Here is a 12,180-nt window from a genome sequence, read left to right on the forward strand (position 1 = left end):
CATTTTTAAAGTTGCCCTAAAATTAGGCAAAACTTAGAGATAAGTCGGGATTTCGGGAGGGTGTCTGGAACTCCAGGACACACCTGTGCAACTACCAAAATTTTAAACCAAAGCGTTCCACTGAAGTTTCATGTAGAAAGTATTCTACTGTACGTTTTGAAGAAAATAACTGAATATCACTGAACAGTAAGACATATAATATAACTAAATTTTAGGATATGCAGAAGTAATTATAAAAGCTTTGCTACAAAAATACCTATACAGACCATAATAAATTCAATGAGCTCCGAAATACAAAGTAACAAAATAGCGTATAAGATTCAGTCTACAAAGCAATTGTTACTTAAAGAATGGACATACACTATTTCGAGAATCGAGATAAAACGAGAAATGTTTACGATACTTTTCGCCTCGTCTCGATTTCCATCTCCAAAGCGAGACGATAATTTGAGTTAGCCGTGTCTCGTCTTGAATGTAAAATGTTAACTCTCATCTCAATTTTGTTTATTTTGTCTCACAAACGAGATGAGAAATTCCTCTTCTCGTAAGCAACACTAAACAAAACCGAAATATTGTTGTCAAATGTTACATTTCTGGTTGTAATGTTATGTCCTGAGCTATAATATTTAAGCTCCCCGACTGTTATCTTCTCATTGTCGCCACTGGTGTCCGTATATTTTTTTCTGGTACTGTGCTGTGCTTCATAACGAGAAACTACATAATTTACACGGTTTACCCAACATTGTTAGGGTCGTCAAGTCTAGGAGGCTTAGGTGGGCAGGTCTTGTAGCTAGAATGGAAGAAAGTTGAAACGCTTTCAAAGTCTTGACTGGAAGATCTATCGGAAAACGACCATTAGGAAAACCTAGGCGCAGATGGGAGGACAATATTAAGATGGATCTCGCAGAGATAAGAATACAAAGTAGAAACTGGATGCAATTAGCTAAGGATAGAAGTCAGTGGAGAGCTTTTGTGAACGCGGCATTGAACCTCCGGGTTCCATAGGCCATAGAGTTAGTTAGTTAGTTAGTTAGTGATGTGTACTGTGAGTGCAAATATGCGAAGACTCTCTTTTGTCATTTCGTCAGCCAGCGTTTCTCCTCACTCGTGCACAAAAACACACTTTACGATTTGTTCTTTTAACAGGTGGGACAACTTCATGCTGCTGTTCTAGCTACTCTAACAGGCGTAATTAATCTTGTAGCGGGTGTTAGTTGGGTTGCCTAACTCATGGACTTTGTACCTCAAGAATTTTTGTGGCCCGCTGTACATACTGGTATAATATAATACCGATAATAAATTGCTATAAAACTGACTCAAGCATCTGATTATACCGTAAATTTCAGCAGAATTTCAATGTTTCTTTACTTTCCTATGATATTATTTGTTTTCCGATGTTTATTAATCTTTTTTTTTATTCTTTAAAATCAATGCAGTGTTGGTTTTTTCATCTTCTCCAAGGGTGCGTCTTACATTTGAGGGTCTTAGATTCGCGTAAATACGGTAATATTTAGTAAATAATTTGAAGTATCGGGTGAGAATATGGATTCACTCTTAGAATAAATTGTTCATTTTGTGAATTATTTACTAATAGAAAAATGTATAGCATATTTCCGTATTATAATAAAGTATACTAACTTTTTTTTAAGGTGGTTGCGGAGGTCCTAATATGGTGTTCAGTGATGTGTGGTTATTGATCATGTCCGATCCCATTTGGACATGGCAGGAAATCACCGTAAAGAACAGCGAGTGGTCAGCAGCGCATATGTGGTGCCATCCAGCTTGTAAGGTGAGTAAGATCTAAGCATCAAAAAAAAAAAATATGTTATTAATATTCACTTGTAAAAAAGATTAAGGTGTGTATCAGAACTAACAGCACATGCTTGCAAACAAGGAAAGAAACAGAAACAGACCATGCTCTATTTGTTACAACATGTACATTCTTCAGTGAACAAACGAAACATAATTTTTTCTTCCCAACAATTTTTTCTTCTCAATTTTTCTCAGCTTGCGAACGCCGGCCATCATGCAGTGAAGAAGTTTTATCTTATTTTTGGCACAATATAGAATTCGTCGTTATAAATGCTCGGCGCTTCCTCCTAACCATTGCCATACACCAATCGTGATAATATTGATCATACCTTCTCAATTGGACGAGCTTGCGTACATTGGTTGGATTGACATGCCTCGACACGACTGATATATTGTTAGCCGCAAATCAATCCAACGTTTTTCTGGCATAATGTCGAGATCCAAAATCCAGCCAAATTGTAATATGGCAAATTTTGGTCAAGGGAAAATAATTATTCGTTTAGTGTATTTAAAATAATTGATGCTATGCAACCGTTCGTAGCTCAGATATTTGATGACAATTTCTCATTATGTGGAGGCTGTTGGTCATGTAAGCTTATATTTGAATGATATACTATAACTAGTAACATATAAAAAGTATGTAGAACTCCAATTGAGAAAAACAAATAAAACAAGTATGTCAGATAAAGCTGCATTCCAAACTGGTGCTGAGGTCTTATGGTGTTTCAAATTACGAGGGACTGCTAATAAGTTGGCGACTTAAGGCATTAAATGAAAGAAAAGTTGGAATTAAAAGAAAATTCTCAATATAATCTCCTTCGAGTGAAATGCATTTCTCACATCGGGCATTCAGTGCTTTAATATCACCGAAAAAATATGCTTTCCAAATGGCTTTCTACGGCAGCCTTGATTTCGTTCTCATCTTCGGACCTACGTCCTCATAACCCCTTTTCCAGATTGGAAAAAAAGGAAATAGTCGTTTGGGGCGAAGTCTGTGTGGTAGAGTGGGTGGTGGTTCTCTTTTAAATCTGTATCTTTTAAGTCCTGCCTCGAAACTTGCGCCGTTGTAAGCCGGCGCGTTGTTCTCCAAAAACAGCGTTCCACATGCTGCTTCTGTAAGACTGCCTCACGAACATAAGCCAATAAATTTGCGTAACATAGACCATTCATTGTAGTCCCGTTTGGCAGATAATCGATCAGCAAAACACTTTAGCTGTCACAATATACACAGTCACCATAATCTTCGAAGCCAACTTTTCCATCTTGAATTTCTTGGGCGATCTTTTTTCTTTTTTTTAATCCACTGTATAGAATCCTTTTTTGACTCCGGGAGATATAGGCGAATCCAAGTCTAATCTACAGTTATGATTCGCACGCAAATTTCGTTTAGATTGTCTCCAGCTAATTCCAAGAAACCTTTGCTGGTCGAGCGGCGTGAGCATTTGCAGTACCCAGCGCGCGCGAAATTTGTTTTCCTGACGCCCTGGGCAGAGCATCTTCACAGCTCTCTCACTCTTGTTGAAATAGGCGCTCATTTTTTGACCGTGGCCCAGAATCCTTTCACTTCCTAGATAAAAGAATGTCTTGTGCGTAAATAATTTAAATGTAAGTGTTTGATCTTCCTTGTTAAAATGTTATGTGATTGACCTGCAGCCAGAGTTATTTTGTTTAAAACAAATGATTAAAGCTTGTTTTAAACAATCGATTTTGTTTTAGACACGTGTGTTTCTTAAGGTTTGTTTAAAACATATGTTTATTTTTATTTTATATTATTTTTGTAAACAAATCTACCAGTGCTCCCGTTCAGAAGGTATTTTCTTACCGTGTAAATGTTTTGATTTACAGCGTGGCCGCACGTCGATGTGGTGATCTACAATTTATTTTGTCTCTTTTTCCCCTTGTTGTTAGCGTTTATTGTATTGTTTAAATGCTTATCAGTTAACTTGCGAGAAAGTGTCATAGTCGAAGGTTGGACTGTTTGTAGAAATGATATTAAACAATAAATAAAAGAATTATCATGGAAACAAGCTTTTTGTGTTGTATTCAGAAAACAAATGGTTCTTTGCTAAATTGCGATTCTGAAATTAAATATCGCAGCATTCGTTGATTCAGTACATGTTAGTTATCAGTCTCCGTACAACTCGGAATCGTTTAACATTAGTTTTACGGGAAGAAAAAAAGGCCATCATTTCGAGCAAACCAAAGAAACTAATTTATGCATTTCAAACACTTGGGTTGCAGATTTTTTTTTTTTTTTAATAAATATTTTTAGATATTGGATGTTCAGAACACAAGGATCCAAGACTATTTTCAAAAAAGGTTCATTTTTGCTAAGCAAACATAGTATCTTCGTAGCGAAGAGTCCGAAACAAATAAAACAAAAAACACGTGAAAAGGTGAAGTGTCGGCCAGAGTTTCCTAGGACAGCCGCTAGCTAGACAAGGGCGTTTCTGGAACGGGAGAACAGGAGGGCTAATTTTCTCCTTCGTGCTCATAAATTTAAGATATTAACATTATATTGTGTACGCTGCAGCGTGGAAAAGATTAACAAGTCAAGCTCCGAGTGTCATAGTCAGTGATGCATAATTACGTTAAATACATGCAGGGTGTTACAAAGAATACACCGATGGAAAACGTCATATCTTCGCAACCACGAATCCGAAACGAAAGGAAGAAAAACTATGTGACAAGGTGCAATCTAGAGTTTTATATAATTGCCGCTAAAGAGGGGCGTCCGTTTAGAGGTCATCCGCCCTCCTACCCTTAATTTCAGATTTTGGGGTAGTAATGCAGATTTAGAAACCTGTTACTGAGACACCAAATATATACGGATTTTGATAAGTTCAAATCCATTTCCGTTGGTCGCAAGGAGCTTTATGCCTATATTGCTTTTTTGACCCAAGGATTCCAAAGATGGCTCTACTTTAGAGTTGCTTAAAATTCTGGAAGTTGGGCCTAAGCAACTTTTTAGTTTTGATAATCTGTATTTCCTTCTATTCCGTGTAAGGACCTCAAACTTGTTCTGTTGGACTTTGCTTATCAAAAAGTTTCTAAATCTGCCTTACTTCCCTCAAAATCTGAAATTCATGGTGAGTTTTGGGGCGGCTACCCTCCTACCTCCACTGACGCCCCGTGTAGCAGCTGTCATAGAACCTAGTCCACTCCCTTTCACGTGGTTTTAGTTTCATTTATTTCGGACTCTTGACTGCGAATATATTGCATTTTGAAATAGAATTCATTTCCTGAGCAAATTGAACCTTACAGAATCTATTGTGCTCTTAATGCCCCAAATATTGCTTTTCTTCAATACAATTATTGGTTTAAACAACAACCAATACACAGGCTTGCAGAAAATATTCAAAATTTAGCACAATATGAAGTATGCTTCAAACATTACTTTTTAAAAATTCATTATTTTAAAATAATTTTATTAGCATCAGTGTTCCGAAATAGTTATCAAATTTTGAAACTAAAATTTCACCCACCTCTAGGTGACCAATTGAGTAAAAATTATGTACACGTGTATACAATTCCGATAACAATACAGTTATTTGAGCCAAATGCCGCAAAGAATGCTATATTAAATCCAATGGTCATTCGAACGTCATTTTGCAAACCACTGGTGTTACACAAATGAAATTAAGTAAAATAAGAAAGAAAAAGGCCCATTATCAGTAATAGCTTATAGAAATAGAAAGTCAGCATTTTCAATCCGATATCGACATTCAAAAGTAATTTCCAAAATCGCTGGTGCTACAAAAACGAAATTTGATATATCAAGATGCATTATCATTAGTTGACTACGATTTTTTTTTTTTTTTTTTTTTTTTTTTTTTTGAAAATAATCTTGAATCCAATATGACCAACAAAAATTCATTTAAAAAGCTATATAAAAAGACATTTTTAGTCAAACGATTTTATTTTTGTTATCAATGTTGCACTAATCGTTATATACATGATGAATCTGTAATATTAGTTGCAAGTAAAGAGTAGAAAGTCTTAACAAGTAAGTAATTGCATTATTTTGAAATATATGTTTAAAATCATGTTTTAAACTGTTCAAAATGTTTAAAACATGATTTTTTTCTTGTGTGTTTTAAAACATTTTGAACATCTTTTTCATGTTTTAAACACATTTCTTTCTTTTTGTAATATATATATATATATTCTAACCCTGCCTACAGCACCAGTGAATGATCGCAATTTATTTTCAGACTTAAAGTACGAATATTTTACAAATTATCTTAAACACTAAATGAAAACTTATTTCCTCTTTACCAAAATTTGTCATGTTACAATATGATTTTGTTAGCTGATGATGTTTGTTGACAAACGTAGCAAAAAATTACGGCGATTATATATCTTATTTCATAAATTTCTTTGATAGCAATACTTCCGAAACCTAAATTTTAGCTGATGTCTGCTACAGAGCAATGCAAAAGATCCTAAACAGGCACAGATTGGAATGGCACTAAGGGCATACTGATAAGTATATAGATCGCACAACTGAACCCCATTCTTGTCTGGAGCTTCAGACCAAGATATGTGTAGAATTTTGCACAGTTCTAGCAGACATTTTGAAATACACAGGGCCGTGTTCACAGCTGCTACTTTTCACGTTTGCACGAAAAAGCTGGAGATGTCTTTTGCGGATATCGCGGGCCATGTTAAGATCTTCGGCTCAAATTTAGATTTCAGGATACGGATGTGGTTGACTTGTCCGTACTGTAAAACCCCTGGTTTGTGAATTCATTGCTGTTTGCAAACGAAAAGTACATTTAGTCGTCCATAATGGTGTCAATATAACCCTCCAGTACTGTTTTCCACAATGCATGACATTTTTGGGAACTTCTTGCAGCTGTTTCGCGGTATATCGGGGTTTCGTATTGTCGATACCTCTTCAGGCCAAGTGTCTTCAAAGTGTGGCAGACAGTGCCCTTTGTCACCCCGAATTGGGATTCCATTAGACTACAATTCAATTTTCTGTTACTCTCCTTAATTCCTTAAGCTCCGTCTGTTTTAAAATAGGATTCTTCGTATTTTCAAGTGCAATGTTCCTTCGTATCTCGCAAATACTTGTATATTGTTCTCCAACTGACATCTTTGTCGAGAAAATGATATAATACCTTCAGTTCACTATACTTGACCAACATCGTGTAGACACGTTGTCGTAAACTTGTTCACTTAGCTCTTTCATTTTCACGCACCACAGAGTATTGCACATGGCATACAACGAGAGACACCAGGCAACACATCCACTAGCTGCACAACGTTGTCCAACTACGGTGACTCATCATTCTGACCATTTGTAGTTTGTTTCATTACTTGCGATCAGGGTTGGCTGGTTTAAACCAAGGTTTAAACCAGCTGTTTTTTTTTTTTTTTTCAAAAAAAACCAACTGGTTTAAACCAAAAAACAACAACAACAACAACAAAAAAGAATGTTCGTAAAAGTGTAAGTGTTTGTAAAATCTTGATGAACATACATTTGTGGGTTATCACGTTTCACTCCCGTATATTATTCGTATTATATTCAGACCTGAATTCCCCATTCACTACTCAAAAAGATTATACTACAGAAGCAACTTTTTTTTATAAGTTTATAAATGTTTATTTTGCGATTTTTTGTAGTTGTTATTATTGTTATGTAATTGCAATCGAAGAAAAATTCTAAATATTATTTCGTTTTAATGTTTACTATTGATAAAATACATCGAAAATGCCGTACTTTTTGTGTGTGTGGGGGGGGGGGAGTCATACAGACCCTACGAGAGGCATTTAGTGAAATAAGTATCTGTGGTATCTATTTATGTATAAATGAGTCTGAGTCAAAGTGGACTCAAATAATTCGTATTTTTATTCACTTTTCTTATTGATATGCAGATTAAGTCGGTGTATTTCTTTAATTTGGACCAATAAAAGTCGTTGTTAACTAACTTGAACTAAATTAGTTCTTCTGTACTCCGTAGTACTTTGAAATTGTTCATATGTAATTCTGTGTAATGGTTTCACTTGTGCAACTGTTTATCTTTTTGTCCTTCTGAAATGACTCTTGACAGTTATATTAAGAAGCATGTAAAGATCAGTACAACGTATTTTTTTTTTATCAGGATTCCTTCGTGAGTGAGTCGGCAGACGAATCGCATTTGTGGCCAATTAGTCCTGGTTCCGAGTTCAAATGGAGGACAATTTCTCTCGGATGTAACTCGAGAAGCGGTTTTTATTCCGCTTTAAGCTTATGTGACCCCTTCCAGCATAACCCGGTTGTTGCATAATAACATCAAGGCGAAACAAACTTATTTCTGTCCATATATGATATGAATATATAAAGGAAATTATTTAAACCATAAAAACCTGGTTTAAACCAAAAAAAAAAAACGGTTTTTTTGGTTTTTTTAATAAAAACCATGGTTTTTGCCAACCCTGCTTGCGATACACACCTTAATACATAAACTTCATGAAAGTTCCATGTTTATCTAGATATTCAATCCTTGAACAAAATTAAATTAATTACTGCATCACTGACAAAGATATGTAGATATGATTCGTTCCGGGTAATAAGGGAGAGCTCAACGAAAATTACGTTCAGTTTGAACGGTTATATTTGAAGTGTTCGAGTAGTAATACCAAACTGATCTATGGCAATCAGTTCTCGTGCCTATATATATAGTTTGCAGAAGTCGTTTCTCTTTCCCTTAGAAAATAGTGTTGCAAAATAAATGGAAGATTATTTTGACTGTTCAGAGTGCATTTTCAAGAAACAAGCCTTTCTTGAGTTCGCTTTTAGTATTTGGAACGCTTCATACACACTATCAATAAACAGTTGAAGTGTCATATAAATGTTCATTTATGCAGTATATTTTTCATCATAAAAAAATATTGCACGACGTTAGTTTCTTAAATGTTGGGAATAACAGGAATTGACATGAAAACTGCATAACTATTAAGCGTAACGATATTCCAAATACAGGATGACCGGTAACTACATAGACAAACTTGGACGGATGATAGTACATCTAAAAAGAAGCAAAAAAAAAAAAAAAAAAAATCCTAGTGAACATGGGGGAAAATCCATCCCGTTTAGGAGTGCCAGAGTGTCGAAAGCGTGGGAACATGAACTTCAGAGGCCAACAACTTAAAAACAATACATCGTAGAGAGTGCGGTTAAAAACGTCACTCAGAAAGTCATACCTACTCTATTGAAAAATGCATGTTTGAAAACGCAGCTGTGCGCACGGGATTAACAACGCGTGACACTTCTTTCCTTTAGAGCATGTCCGGGAATCCCTCCGTTCCATTGGGGAATCCCGTGCGCACGCATAGCTGCATTTTTAAACATGCATTTATCAATAGAGTAGGTATTTTCCTTTCTAAAGGACTTTCTAAGCTTCCTTTTAGATGTACTGTATAACTATATCCTCTGTATAACTACATTAATTTGATTACATACTTTTGTTCCAATTAGTGTCTTTCGTAGCAGAATATCATGATACGGTATTGTGAATGCCCTGTTAAATTCACACGTCGAGAAATTAGTTGTAAATATCATCAGCGTCATCATAATTGGCAAGTTACCCCAAGTTACGAGCTTCCACGCGTTACGACCCTCCACTGATCTTTGTTTTAGCGGCTTCTGTTATAATTATCCCATTTTTATACCAGTTGATTATAATCTTCATCGACGCCCTCGTCTATTAGTATACCGCTTTCTTCTTTATGTGTGATTTTTCACAATATTTTTAGTAACTTTGTTGCACTTCTTCGTATGCATTAGTCGGCACATACATTTGTGTTAATGTATCTTTCCTTTTTTCCTTAAAGTTGGCCATCACACCCTATCATCTGCAAGTTGTGCTTTCATTAGTCGAATAGAACATTTAATTTTTTGTTTCGAACTTCCTCTAACTTCACGAATTTATCAAATATAAATTATTCCGCTTAATGTCTTCGTCCAAATTATACAGTTTCTCTCTTGCAACATACTATGTAGGTTACATGTTCTATTTTCAATTTTTTGCTGTTATTTGCTTCAGCATTTATAGTTTCCTCATCAGTAGTCTTTTCCAAGACATTTTCCTTCTTGAGGGCTGAATGAAGCGATATTTTACATCTAGAATATTTTGCATTATGAACGACCAATGTGTATATTGTTTTCCATTTTCTGTTTGCCGCAAATTAGGGAAAATAATGTGAGAGTTCTCTGTTGCATTCTGCACTGTGATATTCTATCCATTGAATTCACTGTGTCCACGCTTGAAACTAGTGCCTGTTTGCCATACCAATCATCTAATTTCTACTAATTTTACTACTGGGAAAACTGCTGCCTTCGTCATGAACACTTCGTCTGGTATTTCATTTAGACCTACTCGACAGGGATTTCTTTCGATATTGAAGTACCACCGACGTGTACTATTCGATTGTCATCTTTCACATAGCAGTATGCTCGTAAAAGTGATACTGTCATATCAGTATGCTCGTAAAGGTAATATCTGTCGGGAATGAGTGTAAGTATTACACTTCATTAGAATAAGGTTGTGATGTACGTTACAGCTTTTATAAAATACGAAATCCAAACTTATTGGGAAGAATTCTTCATTGTTGAACTTCGTTTGATGTTATATACATATATATCATTGAGAATAAAATAAATTTGTTTATTGGCAGGTTGGTGATCGTGTTGTAGTACTAAGTAGAAACCCAGTTTCAACAGCTCCAGCACTCCCGTATTCAGCTCAGTGGAACACACCCTCCCAGCTACGTTTATCAGCGTCGAATGTATGGGTACCACCACGTGAAGATGAAGTGTCTTCAGTACTAAGGAGGTTAGTCGAAAAGTTAATTTGTGCATGAACAATGTCAACATTCACTCTAGCTTGAGAAGGCTGTAAATTTACTTTTTTGTGAATGTTTTTCATTTTTACGGCAGTTGTAGTTTTCTAATCAGAAAGGAACTATTCCTAATTTCATATGTGAAAATATTTTTTATTTTATTTATTTATTTATTTATTTTTATTTATTTATTTATTTATTTATTTGTCTTGTTGAGAAAATCGATCATTTGTAAGAGTTAATGCATTACACTTTCTAAAAGTACAGCAGAGGTTTGAGAAATGCCTTCGGGTCTCATCCTAAACGAAGAAAACATGCCAATCTGCAACTCCTCGCAGGATAAAGCGAGCAATGTCTTAGGCGGCCGACGTAGGTGAGGACTGACTGACTCCCGGGATAAGGAGTCAGCCTCTACGGTGCCAACGGCCTACTCGGAAGGGATAAGCGGGTAGAGTTCAGGGAAGCTTCATGTCCTTAGAAGGGCAAACTGGAGGAACGAAGGAGGAGTATACAGTGATGGTTCTTCCTGAGTTAAAACATTCTGGAGGTAAAGTAGTTCTCCATTCGGATCTCCGGGTAAGAATTACTCTGGGAAAAATCATTAAAGGAGAATATAATAACTTTCATTTCAGCATAGGAGCGTACAAACTTTACGACGCGTGTGTAAACTTGAAAATTTAAAAGTAGAAGTGTATAAATGTAAAGTGAACATAGTGAATTTGAGTGAAATGCGATGGTCAGAAAAAAGTGAGATAGTATCGGGAAATTACACAATATTCTGTTCGGGTAGCATTAAGGCCGAGAGAATGGTGTCGTGATAGCAATGAGGGACGAAATAGTAAAAAGCGTAACCAAAGTGGTATGCTGCAGTGACCGCTTAATATTTGTAAAGCTAAGTGCAAAACCAGTTGATATAATGATAATAGAATTGTATATGCCAACACTCGACCATAATGACAATGAAATGTAAGAAAGATATGACGAGATTAGTGACATATTGCATCAGAAGGGAAGAGATAAGGTCAACGGCAATAGTAATGGGAAACTTCAACAGCGTAGTGGGAGGAGCTGCGCGTAAGGTGGTGGGACCACTTGGACTAGGTAGAAGAGACGCCTTTAAAAACTAAAGGAATCTGTTCTGTCGTTTCCTTTTATAAGCTTTAACAACCAAACCATACTTTGTCACAAAGCGCGAGCTACTGAATCTTAATCTGTAAGTTACCCTTCTCCATATGGAATAAAGTCATGCATCCTGTTAGTAAATTCACATTATGCGAGAAAAGAGTTCGCAAGTGAAAAACATGTCACATTGGCCGATTGATGTTAAGGAAATTGGAATTACGTTGTTAAAACATTCACTTATGACAGTTGCTATAGCTATGACATTGACAACATTAAAACTTCTACTCCCTGAAAGATACTTTGTCAAACGCAATTAAATCATTCATGATCACGTTTAGGCGTAAAGTGGCCGTGATGCTTTATTACTAGTTGTCACTTCTTGATTATATGAATTCCGTACGACGTGATTTATGAAAA

General features: G+C 35.8%; 1 protein-coding gene across 1 annotated transcript in view; it reads left to right on the top strand.

Moving 5' to 3' along the window:
• The window catches only part of Fbxo42 (F-box protein 42), a 41,364-nt gene that overhangs the window by 27,468 nt on the left and 1,716 nt on the right, over positions 1–12,180 (top strand). Inside the window, exons 6-7 of the mRNA XM_081742891.1 lie at positions 1,650–1,789; positions 10,477–10,634. Coding sequence (XP_081599017.1) covers positions 1,650–1,789; positions 10,477–10,634 — 298 coding nt within the window. The remainder of the gene's footprint in view (positions 1–1,649; positions 1,790–10,476; positions 10,635–12,180) is intronic.

This window comes from Thermobia domestica, chromosome 2 (assembly GCF_964235325.1).
Source record: "Thermobia domestica chromosome 2, izTheDome1.hap1.1, whole genome shotgun sequence".
NCBI classification, from domain to species: domain Eukaryota; kingdom Metazoa; phylum Arthropoda; class Insecta; order Zygentoma; family Lepismatidae; genus Thermobia; species Thermobia domestica.